General features: G+C 38.0%; 1 protein-coding gene across 4 annotated transcripts in view; it reads left to right on the forward strand.

The window, feature by feature from the left end:
- Nucleotides 1-21,972: 21,972 nt before the first annotated feature.
- Nucleotides 21,973-25,980, forward strand: part of LOC101487469 (butyrophilin subfamily 3 member A2) — a 406,303-nt gene continuing 402,295 nt past the window's right edge. For 3 of the 4 annotated variants that reach the window (XM_076880166.1, XM_076880172.1, XM_076880176.1), the window contains exons 1-4: nt 23,168-23,335; nt 23,550-23,891; nt 24,654-24,932; nt 25,022-25,141. In XM_076880166.1, coding sequence (XP_076736281.1) covers nt 23,230-23,335; nt 23,550-23,891; nt 24,654-24,932; nt 25,022-25,141 — 847 coding nt within the window. In that variant the 5' untranslated portion in view covers nt 23,168-23,229. Of the gene's footprint in view, nt 22,013-23,167; nt 23,336-23,549; nt 23,892-24,653; nt 24,933-25,021; nt 25,142-25,980 lie in introns of those variants that run through there. The other variant, XM_076880171.1, reaches the window with a different exon arrangement.

Genomic DNA, 25,980 nt, shown 5'->3' on the forward strand with positions numbered 1-25,980 from the left:
ACAATTTTAGACTGATGTGGGCCAAAGCCTAGCATAGCCTGTAACGTTATTATGACGGACACATTTTATGAGTTAATTTGGCTTTAAGTGACTTACAGGTTTCTTTGAAAAATACTTTCTTGTATCCAGGTTCTTCCTTTTTGCTGCCATCCTCCTCGCTGCGCAGGTTTGCCGCTGCTAAAACTAAACAGAGCTCCCTGAAAGGCACAGCCAATCACATTGGCCATATATGTCACATGATGTAGGACTCCAGTACAGAAGTAATTTAACTGTTTCTGCACCGCTGGGTGAATGAGACGCTGACCAGTGTTGGTCAAGTAACTTGAAAAAAGTAATCAGTAACTAATTACTGATTACTTCCCCAAAAAAGTAATCCCGTTACTTTACTGATTACTTATTTTCAAAAGTAATTAATTACTTAGTTACTTTTTAAAAACACGATTTACAGCCTGAATAGGTGATAAAGCGATAGATCTTTCAGCCCAATTCTACTTTTTCTCCATAATCCATCATACAAAATGTAATCAAATGGAAAAGTCTCTTTAAAACTTGTTTTATCAGTTTTAATCTTTTAACTTTATGCATCAAGCAAAAATTAAATTATATGCAACATTCTCTGATTTGAAGAAATTAATTTAATATTTAAACCTATTTTCTGCACATTCCAGCACATAAAATATTTTTTGTGTTTACACTCAGTCTTTCAAATAGATGCAAGTAAAACACAGCAGAAAATAAATAAAATCAAAGACTCAGCGGTCCTGTTGCTCTATTTTTACCTGTAAAGCAGGAATGAGGTAGGCGGAGGTTTACCCTGGTGCAGGTGTGCCGCAGCGGTCAGTGGAAGAATCCGCGAGTTTCTCTGTGAATTTCCCATTACGTCGTTGCACACTTGGTGCTTGTTTAGGTTTTTTTTTTTTTTGCTGTAAAAAGAAGTTTTCTTCACATGCACAATGGCACTAATGTTTTTGTCACTTTTTATTGAATCAAACTCAAAGTAAGGTCAGTACTTCCACACTTTAAACGCTGCACGCTCATACTCTCTCCTGCACTCGATATATGATCCATTGTTGATCTGCACACAGCTGTTGTCACAAACGTCACACTCGCTTACGTCACTGTTGTGAGACATTCTCGCATTAAGATCAAGGTTTTAGTAACGCAGTAACGCAGCGTTCCTGTGGGAAAGTAACTAATTACCGTTTTTGCAATAGTAATCCCTTACTTTACTCGTTACTTGGACAAAGTAATCAGATTACAGTAACGTGTTACTGCCCATCTCTGACGCTGACAGATCGTTTTTTTTCTTTCTATCGGGTTTTTTTTCTTTACTCGAAGAGATCAAATTATTGGTGGGGGCAATTCAATAAACCCTGGATATTGGTGGGGACATGTCCCTGCCGTCCATGCCAAATCTACGCCCATGAGTTGGACTGACAGATGGTTTTAAGTTGGGAGTCCCATTACGTCAAGTTGAGTTTCCACTGACCTTTACAGACCACACTGTGTGGGTTATGAAACTTTTCGACTTACGAAAGACTGTCAGGAACAAATTAATTTCAGAAGTCGAGGTTCCACTGTATTTGTAGAAACAGCAGATCATTTCATCAACAGTTCATTTCTTTTTTTTAAAAATGCAATTTTTATTTGCTTTTAGAACAAAGAGAAACTGTATGTGAAAACATATAAGTAAGCAAACAGACAGACGCCAAAAGAAGCAGAATCAGTCAGAAAACTGTCAGAGTTTAATAAGTCTGCAGCACGTTGTAATACCAACAGTAACCACTAGATTGCAGCAGTGGAAAGGTTTTCCCTTCATTACATAATAATGAGTGCTCTTCCACAGATTATCAATCTTCACCAAAAGCGCTAAAGAAACTGCATTAGTATTGTATTCAATGTTCATATTTTTAATACTCAACCAATGCTGGTGTATCAGTACAGCCATAACTGTTTACATAAACTCTTCACATGTTTACTTCACCCCAATTCCAATTGATATACATACCAAAGAAAAGAGTTAAAAATTAATCAGTGTCATGTCAGCCTCTACCTCACATGAACTGCTGAGCTTTGCTGTTTAAAACATATTTCTTGCATTTGAAGCATGTATAATGTATATTGTTACTTGACACATGTATTGAATCTTTTTCTCTTTTCTATTTCAAAGCAGGAGATTAAGTGGTGATCAGCCTGACAGTAAGATATCTCATCATGCTTTGCAGGCTTAGTATTTAAGTATTTATTCTATAAAAGTTTATTTTGAAAACAGCTCCTAGAGGTTTTACTTTGTTCAGTGCCAACAGTCACTGGTGGTAGAGAAAGTTCAGGCTTTAACTCATCTGGTTCAGGTATGCAATGCAATGCATAATCTAGGAAGAATACTACAGATAAATTAAGTCATAAATAATACAAAATAAATAATTAATGTGATGAAGCTATGGCTTCGCATGCCTCAGCATATGTCTGAATGCCTGCCTTACCAGTTTGTACTTCTGGGTGGGTGTGGTTCAGGTGGTAGAGCAGCTCAGCTACTGACTGGAAGGTTGGTGGTTCAGTCCTTGGCTTCCCCAGACTGCATGCCAAGTATCCTCGGGCAAGATACTAACCCCAAGTTGCTCTCAGTCCATCAGAGTGTGAATGCTTAGATTGCACTTAAGTATAGAAGGAAGTGTTTGTGTGAATGGGTGAATGAGAGCGTAGAAAACCACTACAGTGGGGCAAAAAAGTATTTAGTCAGCCACCGATTGTGCAAGTTCCCCCACTTAAAATGATGACAGAGGTCAGTAATTTGCACCAGAGGTACACTTCAACTGTGAGAGACAGAATGTGAAAAAAAATCCATGAATTCACATAGTAGGATTTGTAAAGAATTTATTCGTAAATCAGGGTGGAAAATAAGTATTTGGTCACCTCAAACATGGAAAATCTCTGGCTCTCACAGACCTGCAACTTCTTCTGTAAGACGCTTTTCTGTCCCCCACTCGTTACCTTTATGAATGGCACCTGTTTGAACTCATCATCTGTATAAAAGACACCTGTCCACAGCCTCAAACAGTCAGAGTCCAAACCCCGCCATGGCCAAGACCAAAGAGCTTTCGAAGGACACCAGGAAAAGTATTGTAGACCTGCACCAGACTGGGAAGAGTGAATCTACAATAGGCAAGCAGCTTGGTGTGAAAAAATCAACTGTGGGAGCAATCATCAGAAAATGGAAGACATACAAGACCACTGATAATCTCCCACGATCTGGGGCTCCACGCAAGATCTCATCCCGTGGGGTCAAAATGATCATGAGAACGGTGAGCAAAGATCCCAGAACCACACGGGGGGACCTGGTGAATGACCTGCAGAGAGCTGGGACCAAAGTAACAAAGGTCACCATCAGTAACACACTACAACGGCAGGGAATCAAATCCCGCAGTGCCAGACGTGTTCCGCTGCTGAAGCCAGTGCATGTCCAGGCCCGTCTGAAGTTTGCCAGAGAGCACATGGATGATACAGCAGAGGATTGGGAGAATGTCATGTGGTCAGATGAAACCAAAGTAGAACTTTTTGGTATAAACTCAACTCGTCGTGTTTGGAGGACGAAGAATACTGAGTTGCATCCCAAGAACACCATACCTACTGTGAAGCATGGGGGTGGAAACATCATGCTATGGGGCTGTTTTTCTGCCAAGGGGACAGGATGACTGATCCGTGTTAAGGACAGGATGAATGGGGCCATGTATTGTGAGATTTTGAGCCAAAACCTCCTTCCATCAGTGAGAACTTTGAAGATGAAACGAGGCTGGGTCTTCCAACATGACAATGATCCAAAACACACCGCCCGGGCAACAAAGGAGTGGCTCCGTAAGAAGCATTTGAAAGTCCTGGAGTGGCCTAGCCAGTCTCCAGACCTCAACCCCATAGAAAATCTGTGGCCGGAGTTGAAAGTCCGTGTTGCTCGGCGACAGCTCAAAAAACATCACTGCTCTCGAGAAGATCTGCATGGAGGAATGGGCCAAAATACCAGCTACTGTGTGTGCAAACCTGGTAAAGACCTATAGTAAATGTTTGATCTCTGTTATTGCCAACAAAGGTTATGTTACAAAGTATTGAGTTGTATTTTTGTTATTGACCAAATACTTATTTTCCACCCTGATTTACAAATAAATTCTTTACAAATCCTACCATGTGGATTCATGGATTTTTTTTTTTTCTTCACATTCTGTCTCTCACAGTTGAAGTGTACCTCTGGTGCAAATTACTGACCTCTGTCATCATTTTAGGTGGGGGAACTTGCACAATCGGTGGCTGACTAAATACTTTTTTGCCCCACTGTATATAAGAACCAGTCCATTTACCATTTCGGTACAGCCTAAGGCTGGCACATTGTTAAAATCCATATTGCACTTCATCATGAAGCATGTCGAAGGTTTTTATCCTTAAACTGATATTTGGCCTATTAATTATAAGCTTACCATAAATATTGAAGCAGAAAACAGCTGAAAACCACCTCTCAGCATCTTAATCATATCTACTTCTCACTTCTCAAGAGACACAGTTTGACCTACAAAATTAGCCTGTTTTCTTTGACTCGACTGAACAGTTTCTGCTGCAGCATGAAACAAGCCTGTGCACTAGACCACACATAAAGGCATGCTCAGTAGCAAACTTTGCAGGTGTATTTCACTGCCTACCAAAAATTTGGTTCATCTGTTTTGGAAAACAAAGCAATGCGGCACATTTATATTAGTGGTTGACCACAGTGAGAACCTGCTGTTTACAAGAAATGAGCTGCAGCAGCTTTTTTGTTTTGAACAGCATTCATGCACAAGCAAAAAGAGAAGATGCAACAAGTGGTTTAATTTATATAATTTAAAAGTCTACATAACAGTGTTTGTTAGTATGTGAACTTTATTGGTACTCATAGTTCTTTATTGTTTAGTTATATACCCAGCAGACCATGTAAAGCTTCTTAAATCACAATAACAATATGTGATACTTCATCGTCTTCAATTCCACTCAGATGTGATTTTGTCTTCAATCAGCTCTTTTTTTGAGACCTGTCATATAAAAAAGAAGTACAGAACAAAACATGTATTTATTTTCTTTAAAGGATAAAAAAATGCTATTGTTTGTGTCACACACCAGAAATAAACTCCATATAGCAGCTACTTAAAAAAACAGTGATTTTTTTTTTGCCATGAACAAAAGTTTTATTATTATTGCTAGTATTTAATATTTACCACGCATCACATATTACGTATTATCTGAATGCAATACATAAAGAATCACTAATCAAAGTTAATCTTACCTTTCAGTTCAGTCTTGACCGGGCATAAGGTATAGTAAATGGCTCTAGAAGATAACGTCTCATCATCTAGTGGAGAGATGCAGATGGAGTGAGAGGACAGACGATCACAGTAACATCACTGATGATGAAAACTATTTTCTATTTTCTGTATTCATTAGATCTAATTTTAATTTTTAATTTTAATTTTCTTGACAATCAGAAGAAAATAATAGTATTCTTACATCCGAACATTATTTTTTGGCAGTTTCATCTTAATGAAATAATTATCTGATGCTCTAAACAGCTTCTTGATTTTTATCCTACATTTCATTAACACTGCTAGTCAAGCTTCAGTGTTGCTTTCCTGGCAGAACTCAGAAATACAAAATTATATTGCACAAAATATATATATTATTTCTCAATACTAAAATTTTTAAATAGTTTTTAGATATTTTGTCTCTTGAGCCTCTTGGGCTAATTAAATAGTTTTATTAAAATTATTTAGAATGGAACATTCACGCCACTGTGTACACATTTTAAAAATGTAGGAAAAACAACACCAGAAAGAAGACTGTTTTTATGCTTTTATTGTATTTGTTTAAAACGTAATTTATTCATACATGTGTGTGTATATATATGACCATGAAAAATAAATCAACATAACATTTTTTTTCAACATTAATGAACACAAAGTTTCATGTATCTTAGTTTACAAAATATTACCTTTATTTCTGTACCAGCAATCGTTGCCAAAATACATTCCAAGCAACAGCACCAGAGCGCTCAATAAAGCAATGGCAAGGATCCATGGTGCATCCTCAGAAGGGAAAAGGTCTGCATCTTTGAAACAGTTTTGATTAAATGTTGAATGTGGAAAAAACTTAAAAGATAAGAGTGAAGATAAAATACTTGAAGATTACACAAGCTTTTAAATAAAAAATCTTGGATATTTTATGCATCTGATTAACTTACTTATATCAACCATTACCAGAAAAAAGTATTTTACTACTGAAAACTCTGGACTGTATTTGATTGATGAAATAAATGAAATACTAAATAAAATACAAAAAAAAAATTAATTGAATTATTTACTCCTCCAAAAAGGAAAAATGAAGTTTATATAAACAAGAACATAGCTGGTACTCACCAACTCTCTCAGCTTGAACTCCCAGCAGAATCATAGTGGTCATCACTGAAGAGATAAAAGAGTTGCTGACTTTTGCAGGTAATAATAAAACATTTTGTTACATATCATAACTTGCCCACTAGGCTATGAGCTACTTCATTTTAAAGTAAAACAAACTAAATCATTCCATTTTAGACATAATTTATAGCTTTAACCTTTTTTAAGGTGGAATAAAGATATGACAAAGATGACATCTCATGTTTCATAAAAACACAGTCCTTTCTGTTACAAAGGACTGAACAAAAAACAAAACTGATACATTTATCGAGATAAATCAAAATGCATTTATTTATTGTAAATTATATTTACCAATTTTATCTATTATATATTAAATGTATCTATTATTTATGTGTATTTATCTTATTTGTTTATATATATATAATTATTTTTTTTCTAATGAAAATGAGAAATTACTCACACAGTCTGATGCCGAGAGCTCCGGCATCCATGTTTTTTTGCTGCAAACTGAAGACTGAGGTGTTACGGCAGTGAGCATGGGTCTTTCTGCTGCTCAAACCTTTTTAGTATCCAATAATTTTAAAACTTCATGCAATGCAACAAAGTAGTTTAATGAAAGTAGTTTCCAGTGAGACCGATTTGCTTTTGTGACAAGTCGAGCGTCACTGATAGTCAAGTTCACTGTCAGTGGGTGGAACAAGAAACCACTCAGACTTTTGCTGCATCTGACACAATTAGAAGGCTGGTTCATGTTGTTACTTTGATGTTCATAACTAGCTTGTAATGACTTAACTGATGGTACAGTAATATTGTTGCTGAAAAACAAGATAAACTCAAAATCTTCTTCAAAGTTCATTGAGTATAAAATATTCACCAAATTTATATTTATTAAGATACTTCAACACAATTATAAACAAATAATAAAAAAACCCCACAATTTTCTTGCAGGCACAAGAGAAACATTGTTGAAGAATATATGAAAGCCATCAATAGTTACAATATTTATATAATTTTAGTGATAATCTGATAAGTAGATAAAGAGATCTAAGGAGCTCGGAAAGAAAAGCGTCTGGACTTCTTTGAGTTACTTGAAGACGTTTCACCTCTCATCCGAGAAGCTTCTTCAGTTCTAAGGTCAAATGGTGGAGAGTCCCAGATATAAACCTAGTGGGAGTTTCCCCCCAAAGAGGGACAAAGGACCCCCTGATGATCCTCTTCCTAATCACATGAGCCAAGGTGTGAAAGCGGGTGTGGGTCACAATCAGCCAGGGTTTCAGGTGAGCTCATTGTGAAACCTGGCCCCACCCTATCATGTGATTTCCTGAGGTCAGATGGCCCAGGATGTGAGTGGGCGTTAAGGCATCTGGGGAGGGATCTCAAAACTGGATTATAGTTGGTGTCATAAACCACTGCCTCTGTTCACAGATGGTCGCTCACAGTGGACGTAAATGACGTAAAATTCTTTACAAATCCTACCATGTGAATTCATGGATTTTTTTTCACATTCTGTCTCTCACAGTTGAAGTGTACCTCTGGTGCAAATTACTGACCTCTGTCATCATTTTAGGTGGGGGAACTTGCACAATCGGTGGCTGACTAAATACTTTTTTGCCCCACTGTATTCAGTCTGTGCACTATATAACATTTTATGCAGAGCCATGCTCAGTACCAAACTTTGCAGTTATAGTTCACTGCTTACCACAAATTTTCTTCATCTGTTTTGGAGGGGGGAAAAAGCGACACATTTACATTTGTGGTTGACCACAGTGAGTACCTACTGTTTAGAAGAAATGAGCTGCAGCAGCTTTTTTCTTTTGAACACCATTCATGCACAAGCAAAATACGAAAAGCAACACGTGCTTTAAATTAAACATCTAAATAACTGACAGAAGTGTTTGTTTGCATGTGAACTTTATGAGTACTTACGATCAGCTACATCTGACAGCTAGCTATTTTTGAATATACATTAGACATAACATTTTACACACTGACATTCACACCAAACCCAGCAGATGATATACAACTTCTACAATTGCAATAACAATATGTGATAAATGTGGATTACTTCATTGACTTCATTTTCACTCAGATGTGATCTTGTCTTTAGTCAGCTCTCTTTCTGCGACCTGTCAAATATACAAATAGTAAAGAACTAAAACAGTATTTTTTGGGTGGAAAAGAAAAAATGCTATTGTTTGTATTACACACCAATATTAACTTCACAGGACAGCTACTAAAACAACTATGAACATTTTGCCATGAAGCATTAGTTTTCTTAATATTATATTTTGTATTTAATATTTACCACCCATAACAAATTACATATTATCTGAATGCAATACATAAGGAGTCATTCGTCAAAGTTACTCTCACCTTTGAGTTTAGTTTCACCTGAGTGTAAGATGTAGTAGAAGATAACCTGTCATCATCTAATGGAGAGATACAGCTGGAGTGAGAGGACAGACGACCACAGTGACATCAGTGATGATGTACAATATTTTCTATTTACTGTATTCATCAGATCTAATTTTAAATCTTGTCAATCAGAAAAAAGTAATGTCATTCTTATTTTTCTGCAGCTTCATCTTAATGACATAAACATCAGCTGCTCTAAACAGCTTTTTGATTTGTACCTAATAGTTTGTTAGCATAGCTAGTCAAACTATAGCGTGGTTTTCCTTTTCCTAATAAAGCTTTTAATTAATATTTAGAACAAATCATAATAAATGGAGCACATATGGAATCATTAATCTCACCTTTAAGTTCAGTCTCACCCAGGCTTAGGGTGTAGTAATTGGCGGTAGAAGACAATATGTTGTCATCTAATGGAGAGATACAGCAGGAGTGAGAGGACAGATATCCACAGTAACATCAGAATACTATTTGCTATTCACTGTAGTCTGACAGTTTTATTTTGATGACAAAAGTGTCAGCTGTTCTGACGAGCTTCTTGATTTTTAGAATAGAATAGAACAGCTTTATTCCTTCTCTTTCCACCCAGTCTACGTCCATTCTTGTCCACAGTCTGGTTACCTCCCGTATTGACTACTGCAATTCTGTTCTGCATGGGCTCCCCCAAAAATCCCCCCATAAGCTTCAACTGGTTCAGAACTCTGCTGCTCGCATTATCACCAGAACCCCCTCCTACCAGCACATCACCCTGTTCTTCAGGAACTTCACTGGCTCCCTGTGAAATTCCGGATAATATTCAAACTTCTTCTGCTCACCTTCAAGGCCATTCATGACCTCGCTGCTCCTTACCTTTCTGACCTGTTAACCACTACCAGTTCTGCTCAAATTCTGTTCTGTTCAAATCTGCATATTCTCTGTGAATCCACTGTTTGTATATTTTATCTTGTGCTTTTGTTTTATTGTTCTTATTCTGCCATTGTTTTACTAAGTGTTTTATCCTATTGTAAAGTGTCCTTGGGTGACTTGAAAGGTGCTCATAAATAAAATTTATTATTATTATTATTATTATTATTATTATTATTATTGTCATTGTAATAAGTACACTAGACTTTACACTAGAATAGTGCACACTAGGTAAAAAAAAATATAAAATTGGCAGTAATATTAATAAAATAAGACGATCACGCTCACACATGATAGACACAGACATGCTGTCCTGTGGGAACAGGTGGAGTCGTAGGTATATGGGGGTCTCCCCTGTGGGGAGCCAATGCTAAGACTTGGGCCCAAAAATGTGTCGTTTCCCACTCTCCGGTGCTGGACAAGAAGCTGCTGACCCACATTATAGTGGCGTGTGAAAGACCCAAGTCTTAGTTTTTCTGCCAGTTTGTGGGGAAGGGTGGCATTAAATACAGAGCTAAAGTCAACCAAGAGCATCTGCACACAGCTCCACTGTTGCTCTAAGTGTGCCTGTGTCTATGGTGTCCTCTGTAGATCTAATTGCTCTGTAAGCACAATGTTGGTTGTCAAAACTGTGGGTTAGGAGTGCTCTGACCAGCTTTTCAAAGCTTTTTTCTTTATTACAGGTGATAGCAACGGGCTGGTTGTAGATGAAGCTGAAAATATTGCGTTTCTTGGGCATTCTGCTAAGCTAAGCTTATTCTAAATGGAACAATAGAAGTTGCACTTCAGGCCACAGTTTTGATCTGTATGATGAAACTATTTTTATTTGAAGCAGAAGTGTAGAAAGCTCATAGTGTATTATCACCAGCACCTACTCTTTCCTTATCCATGTTTACAGATACCAGAAAAACAGCACATTGTGTTTAGTAAATGTATTTATCTCTTGCTTTTTAACCTGTTTTGTATTATTACTGAAAAGAACTGATTAAATCTCTTTCTACTACTCTGTCTTTTCTTGGAGTGCTCTGCATATTTTCTGTTAAGACTGAAAATAAACAAATTTACAAGATGAAATTAAAAAAACAAGAGAAATAATAAAATAACGATAAGAGAAGCACACTAAACAGCTAAAGTCTATTTCTTAGTTTAAGCCATTTAACTTACACCCATTACAATTAAAACAAAAACAGAACATTCACAAAATTTCTGTTTCTTTTGTCCAATTTGTTATATAATATTATAGTATTTCATAGTACAACAATTAACAAACAACATTCGTGTTCTGACTCCTGGCTAAGCTTGAATTACGTGCTGATGTGCATGATGAGAGCATGTGACAAAGTAAAAGTGATCAACACAAAGTTGTGTGCAAAACATCATGTTCTTCACCTCTGTCCCAGCAATTGTTGCCAAAGTAGATTCCAAACGACAGCACCAGAGCGCTCCATAAAACAATGACAATGACCCAAGGTGTACCATCAGAAGAGAAAAGGCCCGCCTCTTCAAAACAGTCTGGATTAAATAATGAATATGTAAAAAGAGTTCAAATGAAAGAGGAAGATAAAATACCCAACAGTTTTAAAAGCCTTTTAAAAAAACACTCTGGGACATTTTGTGTGCATGTTTCAGTTAATATCAGCCATTAAAATACATAAATTTGTAGATAAATAAAACAAAATTCATTGATGAAAGAATATCACTGCAAGAAATAAAAGTCTAAACACAAAATATATCATTACACCTATGATCATTAAGACAAGGACAAAGAACCTGCTACCTACATTTCTTTCTTGAATTGTTTGCTACTCAGAAATGAAAAAAATGAAATGGAATTTATATAAACAAGAACATCGCTGGTACTCACCAACTCTCTCACCCTGAACACCCAGCAGAATCATAATGGTCATCGCTGAAGAGATAAAGGCAGATTTATGAAGGTATCTGCTGACTCTTACAGGTACTAATATATGAATTCATCATACGTGACCCACGTATGCTCTAGGCTACTTTGTCTTTAAGTAAAACAAACTGAAATAAACATATTTTAGACAACATTTTTAACTTTTTAAAAAATTTTTAACTTTATAACCTTTTTGTAATGTGGAACAAAGATATGTGACAAAGTTGACATCTCATAACCATTTCATAAAAATGCAGTCCTTTGCAGCAAAACATGAACAACATTGATACTTTTTTTTACAAGATTAATTTAAGTAAATTATGCATTTATTTATCTAATTTATTTCTATGTATTTTTTTCAAATGTGGAAATTACTCACACAGTCTGATATCGAGAGCTCTGATATCCATATTGTTTTGCTGAAGACTAAAGTGTCACGGCAGTGTCCTCAAACAGTTTTAATATCAAATGTTGCAATGCTACGAAGTAGTTTTACGAAAGTAGTTTCCACTGAGACCGATTTTCTCTTGTGGTAATTTAAGCCTCTGTGATTACGTTCATATCAGTGGGTGGAACAAGTAACCACTTCAGACTTTTGCTGCATCTGACACAACTAGCAGGCTGGTTCATGTTTCCCATGGTACTTTGACTTTTGTCATACTAATACAAAAATAATGTAACTGATGGTTGTATCATTACAGAAATACAAGAAAAAAACTTAAATATTAATCTTGTTCATAGTTTACAATCTGTAGACTATACAGATTGTAAACTATGTACCAAATTAACCCAATATTAAATGAGATATCCAAACAAATGAATGCATAATGAAAAATAAACTGTTTTCTTGTTGGCACAAAAGAAACATCAAGAATTGATGTGAAAGCAATTAATAGTCAATTTATAGTTATAATAACTGTATGAAAAATCCTCAACACAAATTTGTTGCTTAAGTTCTGGAAGACTCTTTAGAGCCCTGTCAATGTAAATGTTTTTAATTTTTAAATCATTTTTAAATCAGGCTGTTTGCTGAAGCCTCAGCCTCCCAACTTGTAGTGCTTAATCGTGTGTGTGTGTGTGTGTGTGTGTTTGTTTGTTTGATCTAAGAATCCTAGGCTTTGTGTACAGTATTTTAAATCGTTGTGACCATTTTTAAACAGCAATAAAGCAGAAGGGATGAACTGGCTATATATTGGTGTACGTTTTCTCCTGTTTATTAAGTGTTTGTCAGTGAGTGACTAGACTGACACACGCACGCACACACCTTCATACACGTCACTTCCAAGCACTTATCTGCAGTATCTCACACTCATATACACACACAAAAACACACACCAAGTTACTTTTGCTCTTTTGCTTTTGTGTGTATTTTCCTATTCTGTCTAGCATTCCACTGTCTTGTCTTGTTTCCAGGGATTCACCTGAAACCCTGGCTGATTGGGACCCACACCCGCTTTCACACCTTGGCTCAGGTGATTAGAGGATCGTCAGTGGGTCCTTTTGTCCCTCTTTGGGGGGGATACTCCCATTGGGTTTAAATCTGTCAGGGCCAGCAGCTTTGCAAGGGTTGATACTGCTCAGTGCGTTATGGACGTGCATTGTGGTGAGAATGACGTTATGGCAGTCATCAAGGGGAGGGTTTAGGCAGACTTTTCCTTGTTGCTTTGCTTTTCCTTGGAATTGCTAGGCTTGTGGCCAGAGATGACCTGGATGCGCAGGCACATGCATCGTGGGTCAGTGTGGACAAAGTGTTCCTCCACCTTCAGCTTGTAGCTGTGCTTGGCCTCTTTGATGCCCCCCTGTAACGTACTGTAGGCCTGAGCGTCTCCGGATCTGAAGGCATTGTTACGTGCATTTTTTAAAAACTTTTTTTCTTTTGATTTGGCGATCATTTTGGCTGTGTTATAGCTTGTGGCACAGATTTTAGTAGGAAATCTTCTTTTCAGTCCAAGTTTTGAAATCTAGGGTCTTTCACATGCCATCCATACTCTGTTTTAACACCTTTGTGTATAAAATCTGCCATAAAATCCTCTCTCTCTCTCTCTCTCTCTCTCTCTCTCTCTCTCTCTCTCTCTCTCTCTCTCTCTCTCTCTCTCTCTCTCTCTCTCTCTCTCCCCCCCCCCCCACACACACACACACACACACACTTTTTCTCATTCAAAGCCTGGATGTTTTCATTTTGGGGCGACCGTGGCTCAGGGGATTGGGAAGCTCATCTGTAACCGGAAGGTTGCCGGTTTGATCCCCTTGCTCTCTCTGTCCTGGTCGTTGTGTCCTTGGGCAAGACACTTCACCTACCACCTACTGGTGTTGGCCAGAGGGGCTGATGGTGCAATATGGCAGCCTCCCTTCTGTCAGTCTGCCCCAGGGCAGCTGTGGCTACAACTGTAGTTGCCTCCACCAGTGTGTGAATGTGAGAGTGAATGAATAGTGGTATTATAAAGCACTTTGAGGGTCTCAAAAAGCGCTATATGAATGCAATCCATTATTATTATTATTATTATTATTATTATTATTATTATTTTAAATTTTTCCACATTGCATATGTTCAGTGGTGTTCTTATGTTGTTTAAGTTTTTGGTGTTGTTGGAGTTTCCAAAATAAATGTTTTCAATTGGCCTAGAATGGCAAAATGGTTAAATCTGGTGAAGTAAAGTAAAAATGTCAAATATCACAACTTTTCTTCAAAATGAAATTAAATAAAGCATGTTTTTATACTACAATGGCAGAGAGATTAAAAAAATGTGGTTTTAGTGGAAGTGAATGGGGCATTTTTATACAAGGGAAAGTAGTAGTAGTAGTATTAGTAGTAGTATTTGGCACTCCAAAAAAAAAAAAAAATTATGTCTAAAACTTTAATCACTTTAATCACTGGTGACTCAGTGTTTTGACTTTAGTTTTATTATTAATCTGTGATTTCATCGTGGTTTATGATTACTTGTGTTTTTCTTTCTGTTTTGTATTTTCCGTGCTCTAGTTCTTCTTTACTTTGTAAATACAAGGCTTTGTTCCTGTCTCCTCGTGTTTAGTGTAGGTTTAGTTCAGTCTTTATGTTTATATTCTTCCCCAGTCAGTCGTGTTTCAAGTTACTCCTGTCTCTGTGCTCCCTTAGCTGTCTGTGTTTATAGTGTTGCGTCTCTTGTTTAATTAGTGTCAGCTGTGTTTCCCTCCTGGCCCTCATTTACTCCTTTAATTTATTGTCTGCGTTTTCCTCTGTTCAGTGTTGCGTCACATCCTTTTACTTGCCTGTGTGTTCTGTTCACTTTTTCCAGTTTAGTTTAGTTTAGTTTAGTTTTAACTCGTGCAATAAAGCTGAGGTTTTTTTGAGTTTAAGTAAATGGCCTCGCTTTACTTAGTCCCTAAGGAGCCCAAAGCGTTTTGCACTACATTCAGTCATTCACACATTCACACACTGGTGATGGCAACTACATTGTAGCCACAGCTGCCCGGGGCACACTGACAGAGGCGCATCCTGGAGTTTTTGTTTCCTCCCTTCCTGCCTATCACACACAGACCTTGACAGGAGGATACAAAAGGGTGGAAGAGTACTTGAAGTCATGTGTCATATGATCATGTGACTGGAGAGCTAGGGAAAAGTAGACCACAAAAAAATTATATAAATGTGTATTTAAGATATGAGTATTGACATAATTTATGTATTTTCTCATTGGTACATCTTATATGTGACGTGATATTTTACAAATGAAGTATCAACATTACATAAATATGGCACATACCACACAGTATTACAAGAAATTATTATGTATTTTTGGCATTCTATCATAGAGTTATGATTACAGGTACTCCCATTGTGAGAGGGAATTTCTTTATCAACAGTATATCAAGCTGACTGTGTGAACTGTTATGGCTGTGTGCAGCCAGGCAGGAAAAAGAACCCAATATGCAGACTCGTGGAGGCAGAATTTAAACTCTAACTCCACTGCTTTATTGCAGGAATTAGTCAAAAAACAGAACAAAACTACGAGGGCTGGAAACTGAACTGGAAACAAAACACAAAGGCCAGAACAAGGGTACGACACGACACTGACAAAGAGAAACGCAGGGATTAAATACACAGATGGAGCAATCAGGGAATGACAGACAGGAGGGCAACACAGCTGGGACAAATCCGATCTAACGAGACAAGGGAGCAAAACCAGAAACATTAACATGAGACACGGACCTTCAAAGTAAAACAGGAGACACACAGGCACAGAACTAAACCACTACAAAACACTAGAAATCACAAACCACAAAGAAATCATAAAAAAAAACAATAACAATACACAAAACACTACAGGGCCCTGTTTCAGGAAGCCGGTTTAGAAAACTCAGAGTGAAAAACGATACGCAGGGTTTAGTAACCCCGAACTGTCCAACTCGGAATATTCGGTTTCAGAAAGGCTGATAACAAGTAGTTCAGTCAACGCGGAGTTGCTTTAACCCCAAGTGAAGCGCGCGGACGAGGATACATAAAGCCCTGATAAGCGGAGCACAGATTAAGCGAGTCACCATGGAGACGGAGGGAAAGAAGGCACGGTCAATGTATTTCACAGCGCTTGACGCCGAAATTCTGATGGCAGCATATGCCGATAACATGCAAATTTTGCGGAAAAAAAAGTAACACAGCCACAGCTGCAAAAGACAGGGAGCATGCATGGCAAAACATAGCCGACAGAGTCAATGCGTGAGTGTTAATATAAACATTGATCTAGGGATTTCCACCCATTTAACACGTTATTTTATCATATGTTATTTTATTTGTTATTTTATACATTTTATTTTGTGATGTGATGTGAGCGCAGGTGCAACCCAACAGGCCCCAAACGTTCCTGGCAGCAAGTAAAAATGAAATATAAAAATATAGTCCAAACAGGTAAGGTGTAATTGTATTATGAGCCATAGTGCTTGGTCTGTTTGTCCAATGTAAATCAATTGCAGTTAGAGGCTACATTAATTTTCTTTCTGTAAGCACTTATTGAAATCATCTGAGCACATTACAAGTACATATTTGCGTACTCTGTATGCTCAAATGTGGCCCGTTATAGCCAACAGAAAAAAAGCGGAGGCCCGAAAGACAGGTGGGGGTCCTCCACCACCACCACTCACAGAGGCTGAGCAGTTGGCCCTCAGCCAAAACAGTGGGCGCCCTGTGGCCGAAGGCATCTCTGCGGGGACATCCTCTGAGTCAATAACCCTGCAAGACACAAGTGCCTACATAGGGGGTAAATTCAAAATAATACATGATGTGCATACATCCTTTCTTCACAGTCACCTTTGCAGTGCTACTCATTCATTTGATAAACTCTTTACCATAATGGATTATTTTGTAGTGAAGTTATTTTCCTACTGATTTTGCCTTGCCTCAGTCTTGGTTGTCTTTGAGAGCATAATGACAATGAAGTGTAAGGTGCTTGGTATGTTTGTTAATTGCCATTTGGTCCCTTGTAAGTTATAAGTGACCTGTATAAACCTCATATTCTATCAGTTGATGGTGGTGGTGTACTGCATCTGGTGCAGCCTCCTGTTGAGCCAGACCAACATGCAGTTGTGAGTAATACTCCACAGATTATATGAGTTTACAGTAGAACAGCAATGTTGTTTATTTCTTTAGGAAAATAATGAAGAAACATTGACAGCTGTTACAGAGGAGGAAGCAACAGAGACACTTTATGAGGTTTACATCTTTTAATACTTTGTGTACAGGAAACACAGGCGACCAATAAAGCCAGTTGAACAAAAAATCTGTTTATTCTTCTTTCAACATGTTGAGGTGATGGGTCAAAAGAAATGATTGTGACATATGGTGTCTCTGACTGTGCTTCCATCTTGTATGTCCGTGGGAGGGTCAGGATGTTCATGGTTTGGATCACTGCTGATGTTTGGTTCAGAAGGACAGTGTTCTCCTCTAATTGTGGCAATGTTGTGAAGAATCACACATGCCACAATAATGTCACATGCCCTTTCTGGGGTGACCCTGAGTCTTTGCAGGCACTGGAACCGGGCCTTAAGCATTCCGATAGTCATTTCAATTCTGGCTCTTGTCCTGCAATTAGCCAGATTATATCGCTGCTGTGGGCCCGGTTCAGGGTCAGAGTAAGGGGTAAGCAAATAGGGTAAACATGGATACCCCCTATCACCAAGCAAGTAGCCAGTGAACTCTCCTAAGACAGAAGGATACACTTCAGTTCAAATGTCCCTGAAGCAATTGGTCTTTATATATTTTAAAGTATTCTCAACTCACCATGTCCAAATTTTGTGCTCAGTGTACATTCACGGAATATTTGTGAGTCATGGACAGAGCCTGGCCACTTGGCTTCCACATTTGTGATAATGTTGGCAGCATCACATATGATCTTCACAGTGCAGAGAACACAAATTAGCATCCATTACTATAATGAAATGATTTGTTAGTTTGAAATGCTACAGGGAACTATGTACCTGCACATTAATGCTGTGGAAAGACTTCCTGTTCACATAGTCTCCTTCATTTACTGAAGGAGCAATGATTGGAATGTGAGTGCCATCTGTACAGCCAATCACGCCTGGGAACCCTGAAAATAAATGTAAAATTTAAGTAGTAGTCCAAGTATCACCACATCATAAATTAAGTTTTGGTCATCCTGATACCTGCAATTTTGTGGCATCTCTCTTTGATAAATCTTGTGGGTCTGTGACCGGGGAACACCACAAACGAGTACAGGAGACGTTTCAGTGCAACTGTAACATTCCTGACTGCCCGACAGACGGTAGCCTTGGAAACGTGCTCAGCGTCACCAATATTATACAGAAAGCTCCCGTTTGCAAAAAACCGAAGTGCAATACAAATAATATGTACAGAACTGAGAGCATGTCCGCGATGTGTCACATGCGCAATATATGGCCTGAGGATGTTATCCAAATAAATTATAGATTGTGCTGAGAAACGGTAACGTTCGCACAGAAAATCATCAGGAAATGATAAAATGTCCAAACGCGCTCTAATCACTCTCTCCCGGCGGAGAGCTCTGCGGAGAATTTGGGCTTCACGATCTACTGGCTCTTCAAGGAAGTGGCACGCCATGTCCGACACTTCCTACTGTCAGGTTTCCGACAAAGGGGCGGAGACAGTCAGGGTTAGTTGTAGTAAACCTGCTAGGGGGCAGGTTAGCTTCACGGAGTGTGTCGTCATAGTGACTCACTGAGGCTTCATCTGAACTTGCTTTGTGAAACCGAAAACCCAGAGTTTTCGTTAAATCAGGGTATACTTACTCAGTTTTTCCACTAAACCGGCTTCCTGAACCAGGGCCCAGGTCACCAAAACCAGGACTGTGACATGAACCATGTACGCTGGAACAACACTAAAAGTGAATAATGGAGAAATAATAAGTAGGACTTAGCTGTTCAGCCTTTGTAGTCTTTTAAGTTGTTCTATTCCTGAGCAATACATTTATGGTAAATTATAATTGAGAACATATTCTACCATTTTATATCTGTGTCATGTGATCATCTAATTAAAGCAGGTGTCTCAAACTCTTTCTCTCTTTAGGCCCATGTCACCCCTACTTGTGGCCTGTATGTTGACATGTAATAAAATATGAATATAATTTAATTTGGTCCTTGAAGTTACTTTTTTTTGTTAGGGACGATTTGTTTGTTGATGAGTGCAATGTTAAAATAAGTTCTTTAAAAAGCAAAATAATAATAATAATAATAATATGAAGGCAATTTGAGAAGAGAGTACAAACATGTTGACAGATTGACTGTGGTGGTTCAGTGAGAGTTATTTTTAAAGAAAACAAAAAAACTACAAGACACATGGTCCTAAATACAACTAAAAAATAAAAAAAGGTTTTACTTATCCTGCAGTCCTACAGCAGAACCTATAATATGGACTTGATTCCAAATGTATTGTTATAATTCATTGGTTTATGCAAGCATGGCTCTACAGGGCAAACCAAAAAAGAGGCAAATGTTAGCTAAAGTCACATTATCCACGGATAAAATTGAAAGTGCAGACTCCCAGTTGGCAGGAGTCTGCCACCGACTGGCTGCCAGCTTGTTGCAGGCTGTTTCTATTTATGCTTATTATACAGAACCTACCACAGGTTTTTCCAGGCAATAATCACACAGTTTTTAAGTTTGCTTTAATAGTTTATTAATATGCTATTAAATAGAACTAGACTGTTTTGCATTTTGCAGTTTTTATTGTGCTTATTACACAAACTACCACAGGTATAATAACTTAGAAATTACCACATTATTACGGTCTTGTTTCTTCCGTGTTCCCACTTTATGACAGAGCTCTATTTTCACATTGTTACCCCCAGTTTTGGGACCTTTGTTATCCAATTACATTAATTCCAGCATAATATTACTCAATTGTAACCACTATTGCTACTATGATATTACCTGGATATTACCTGGTTTTTCCTTTGGTAATTGCATAGTAATAAGTAACCACACTCTTACCATCTTGTTTCCTGCTTGTTACCCTACTATTACCCCTTATTACTGCGCTGTAATAGAAAGTGCTACCATTTTTGGCCAGAGGTTAGGAGCTGTTACAGTGTTAAGGGTATGATGGCTCTGCAGTGATGTTCCTTGCTTGTTTCCTGATCTGAGGTCAGTTCAGCAGCAGTGGTGTTTTCTGCAGACCTCACTGTCTGCTGTTGTCTGTTCTTGTCCTGTTTGGTGATCCAAAATAATAGTGATATCGTAGTGGAGAACAGAAAGGATTACTGCAGAGTGGAAATGGATCACCAGACAGTTTGTTGGTGTCTTAGATGAACTCTGAAAACACTGTCTGTCTGCTTTTTCTTCATGTGATGACCTCCTCTAATGCTTTGTTACGAAGATTTTCACTATGACATGAAATATGCAGGAGTGTTTGAACATGTGTAGCAGGACTCTTTGACTCTGCCAGAAGGCTCAGTGAATATGTGAATATTTGTGCTTCACCCTGTTCTAAAAACACGGTATTTTATATTTCACCCTTCCTCTCTGTGTCTCAGGTTATCTTCAGGTGATTGGTTCATCTCAGCCAGTCGTGGCCATTCATGGTGATGATGTCATCCTGCCGTGTCACGTGCAGCCTCTCCAGTTTAGGACAAGGAGGTGACAGTGGAATGGTGGAGACTGGTCCTTCCTCCTGACCCCAAAGATGCACAAAGCCAGCACATGTATGTGTACTGTTACCACCAAAACCAGGAGGACGTAAACATGAAGATGTGGAGGTACGCTGGGAGGTCGGAGCTGTTCAAGGCCTGAAAAGCTGCAACGCATCGCTCAAGATCAGGAAGGTGGAGCTCTCAGATGATGGAATATACAGATGTTTCCTCCCAGAGATACAGAGCATGCAAAGATCTGCAGATATCCGGCTGGTTGTTGGTGAGTTCTTCCAGGAAATGTTTAATATCTAACTCACTGTTGATGATGTCGCACTGAGCTATTCTAGCTTTAATTTTAATGAGTAATTTGACATTATATAAAGTTCTTTTAAGCCTTCTTAGAGAAATTATTATTTGATACGTCATGTAGTATTTTATCTGCCTCTGTTATTAATTAAAAAACTTTTTTTTTCAGAGTCAAACGTTGCTAAAACTGTGGTGATGTCAACAGAGCTGCGAACCGGACCTCTGCAAACAGCAGTTGTGAATGAAAAGAACAATGTTAGAGGTAAAAATGATTCTTTACAAAGATCACAACAGTGAAGTGACATATGAACGATGATTTGTGCCCTGAACACACAGAGTTCCAGCTGTGCTGCCTCCTTTTACTTTAACTTCCAGGTTGATCTGTTAAACTTAGGAAGAGGTCAGAGGTCAAATGTGATATGATAATTTAAATCTTTATACTTTATAAATGTTGACATTATACAGCGTACTTTTAAGCATAGTAGTTTCTAGGTTTTAAGTCTTTTTGTCAATTTTCCACCAACAAATCATAAAGTTGATTTTGGTGGATGTCAGACAGATTTTAATTGAATTGTTATAACATGATCCTGCTCTACAGCCTACAGAGTTTTATCAGAATACGTTCAAAACTTTTAGAGCTGTTGTGTTTACAGAGAGAATGAAGTGCAAATGCTACCAACAACATGAGCTCCTTATTGAAGGTGATAAGAAACTGCTGAAACTATTTTGAGCTCATCTTTGTTTTACACATGATCTGTACTGATCTGATTGATGAAATATATGCAATTAAAGGTAACTGTCCCTGTGTTCATAGTGCTCAGTGTTTATCTAATAGATGGAACACTAGAAACTGATCAGACAGGAATGTCAGGTTTGCAGTGACTCATTAGTTCCTGCTTCCTGCTCAGCTTCAGTGACTCATTTCACTTCGACAGTGAAAGTTTGGATCACTGTGTCATAGTCTGGAGTCTTCATCTGTGGTAAGTCGTTATCTTTTTTTTGTTTCTTTGGTTTGTGCGGTTTGTGTGTGTGTGTTTGTTTTTGAGACAGGGAACAAACTAACAAGAACTTCATAACAAAACACTAAAATTTGTTGTCAAAAACTATGGCATTATTTTTTTGCCACTATTCTGAGCACATGTAAAAAAAAGAATGAGACCACGTAAAAAGAATTTGCAAGTACACGTGTTGCATTTTGAGGAGAAATTTATTTTGAAAGAAGAAAAGCTAAACTTGAGTGAACAAAATTCATTGCTGCATGCAAAAAAATTAATTTCAGTGTTTGCTATGTCCCTGGTAGTAACCAGACTGAAAAGCAGCGCACATTTCGGTGCTTTATTTCGGTGCTTTTTTTTCCTGAGCTGTGATACACTTTAGATTCTAGCCAATCATTTTACGTTTCCGAGGATAGTAGGCGGGGCCAGGTACGTACGTTCTTTTAGAGCAGAGCTACAGATTAAAAATGCCCAAGGCGAAGCGGTCAAAGTCTGGCTGTACTTCACAGCAAAATATGCAAACTCAGTTGCCTGCAACAAGTGCTCGGGTCCAGGGCAGATGCTGATGGCTCAACAATCCAGTGAAGGATGACACAGGTCCGCCATCATAAATAGTGCTCCAAATCAGCTGGGATTGGCTGCAGGTGTGACGGTGAGCACAGGTGCGTGGGCCAGGGACAGGAGCCCATAATGAGCACTGCCCTGGCAGAGGAGAGAGAGAGCACAAAGGAAAAAAACAAACAAAACACAGAGTCAGCCGGTGAGGAACGGGGACCATCACAAAGAAAAAGTCATAATTTTCCAGTTTGTCTTTTAACTGAATATCCATATTTCCTGCAATGCAATTGATCTGTCTTGTAACTGTTTGTCTGGAGAGGAGTACATTTTAAATGATTACCTTTTAAGAATTTTATTTTAAAATAATGGAATTTTTTAAGGGCATTTTAGCATGAGAACGGCTTAGTGCAGGGGTGTCGAACTCCAGGCCTTGAGAGCTGGTCTCCTGCAGGTTTTAGATATCACCCTGGGTCAACACACTCGACTCAAATGATTAGTTCATTACCCTGGAGAGGTTCAAGACATGTTGAGGAGGTAATTTAGCCATTTAAATAAGCTGTGTTGGATCAAGGACACATATAAAACCTGCATGACACCAGCTCTCCAGGGCTGGAGTGTGTGTGTTGTTTTTGCAGATTTGATATATGCCCTTTTTTTTGCAGACATCTAGAATGAGTGGTATAAAGGATAGACATCGCTTGGTTTTGCAACATGTTGTGATCCTCATTTTTTTAACACAATCTTGTGGTGGTAAGTTGCACACCAACATTTAGAAAATCCACAGTTTAAAGTACTTACCTGTAGTTTTTAACAGAACATGAAAACAAACACTGTTACAGCAACAGTTTATGTTGATTTCGTTAAATAAATCAGTTACATATCTTACTCAGCCTGATCTTGGAAACTCATGAAGTCTCCAGAATTACAAAACTGCAGAATTTGTTTGTGTGCCTAAATTTATTAGGTCAACATCAGATGATTGGTCCAACTCAGCCAGTAGTGGCCATGATTGGTGATGACATCATTTTGCCATGCCACCTGGAACCTGCTGTGGATGCTGTTGACCTGACTGTGGATTGGTCCAGAAAGGACCTCAAACCTAGATCTGTCTATGTGAGGCGAGAGGGTGTGGAGCTTCTGACTGAGAAGAATCCTTTGTACACAGGAAGAACATCACTCTCTGTCAACAAACTGCAGTGTGGAGACGTTTCATTGAAACTCTCCACAGTGCAACTCTCTGATGCAGGAACATACAAATGCCTTGTACCTAAATTTAATGCAGAAAGTGTGGTGACGCTTGCTGTAGGTAAGTTTCATTTAATTTAGATTCATTTCTTCACTTTGCAATTTAGATGTGAAGAAAGACTTTAAGCAACATAGATATTGAGGATCAAAGGGCACTCAGAATGACAAGTAGGATAAAGGAACACTTGTGTCAGCTCCAGTAGAAAGTGGATCACAGACATGTGAGTTGAGAATAGAAGTGCATTTATTTTGGGTAACCAAACCAGCTCTGATTTGGGCTAAAAAATGCTTCTTGAACATATATTTGGACTGAGCATACCAACACAAACTGACAAGAGGGAATCCCTACTGAATCATTGGCAATCTAGTATTCTGGCCATAGGGGTACACAACCTGACCAGTGTAGCACATGGAACAGCTGGACAAATAAGAGAGGTGCATAACAAAAACCAACAGTATTTATAATTGGAGGGGATTTGTGCACCCACTAAATGGGCGTTTAGCCAACCGAGGGGGAGTTGGCCCCATGATAAAAACACTACAGCCAAGGAGGCCCTTTTAACGACCAAGAGGGACCAGAGGAACGTTGATTTGACAAAGGAAATACTTGGATAGGTACAGAGTAATTTCAGCCTATATACAGGAATTTTGACAGGAGCAAATGGAATAAATAAGAATATTCGAATTTTGTCCTGCCAGATTGGCAATGTTGATTTCACATATCATTGGGCCAATCTATAAGTCTCTTAGGACAAGAACAATGTGAGTTAAGATTGATCAGAGATAAATTTGGGCGAACAGTAACTATTTCTTTTCTTTGCAGGTTCAGTTTCCTCACCAGTCATAGAACTCACTAATGTCAAAAATAAAATGGTGTTAGAGTGTAAATCTAATGGCTGGTATCCAGAGCCTCAGATGTTGTGGGTGTACAGTGAGGGAAAACCCATTTCTGTTGAACCTACAAAGATTGTCAGAGGTTCTGATGGGCTCTATGCTGTCAGCAGTAAAGTGACTGTGGAGAAAGGACAGAGCTACAGCTTCAACTGCAAAGTTCAACAGAAGAATATCAGTCAAATCAAAGAGACACACATCCATGTTTCAGGTAGAAATGCCTTTTTTTTTATATCACTCACATTAATTTTCAGTTACAGAAAGTAGAATCTAGAACATTTTGTCTCCTTATATTCACAGGTGATCTCTTCATGGTCCAGTCTAATACTGCTGTTCACATTACCATCAACTTGACTGTCTGTTTAATAAGCGTCGGGACAGCAGTAATCCTAATATGGAAGTGTGGACAAAATAAAACCAGTAAGTTCAAACTTCATGGTACTTTTTACCCCAACCTCAAATTATCATCAGACCTTTTTAATGTCTTGTTTTAGTGTAACTGCCTTTAAAATAAAGGGCTAAGAAGTACAAACGTGATTCAAATAAAAATGACACAAACACATAAACAACAATGTTAAAGGCACCCTAGGGAAAACAGTGGATGGAGATTGCAGCATGACCAAAATTATTACAGCAATGATCTTGTAATCTCATTGCCTTTATAATTGTTGCTTTGAAGATCAGTTAATGTAATTGCTGCAGGGCAGCGGTTTACCAGCAAAATTGAAGGCTCTCAACAACTTTACTTTTATAAAAGAATATAACCAGCGACCTGCTGAATGTGTAAAAATTTTCCTCTATTGTGACTGAGACATTTGGGGGGGGATAGGTAAAGATATTTGAGGAAATCACCCACTGTAAAATTATTGTTATAGCAACAATAATAATAAAAAAAAAACTTTTTGTGCTTCATCCTGATTGTATGTATTGCCATCAAAATATCATGTTCGCACTCATTTACTTCTATAAACAACAAAGTGAAAGGAAATTAAAATGTGAAAAATATGTATAAATATGTATGAATAGATATGTGATTTTGAATAAAATTGGCAGCACTTCTCTAATGTAATAGTAATGCTTCAAACTATCTATTTTTATTTACATTTTAATACTGGTATAGTAATTTAGAACTGCCAGCACATGTGTAATACATAGAAATTACCAAAATTTTATCCCTATGATCTACATACTTGTAGATAAATACAGTTAAATACAGGGTATTTATATTAACCCTTATATTGATATGTATGTGGATATAC

The sequence above is a fragment of the Maylandia zebra genome, linkage group LG3, assembly GCF_041146795.1.
Source record: "Maylandia zebra isolate NMK-2024a linkage group LG3, Mzebra_GT3a, whole genome shotgun sequence".
Taxonomy (NCBI): Eukaryota; Metazoa; Chordata; class Actinopteri; order Cichliformes; family Cichlidae; genus Maylandia; species Maylandia zebra.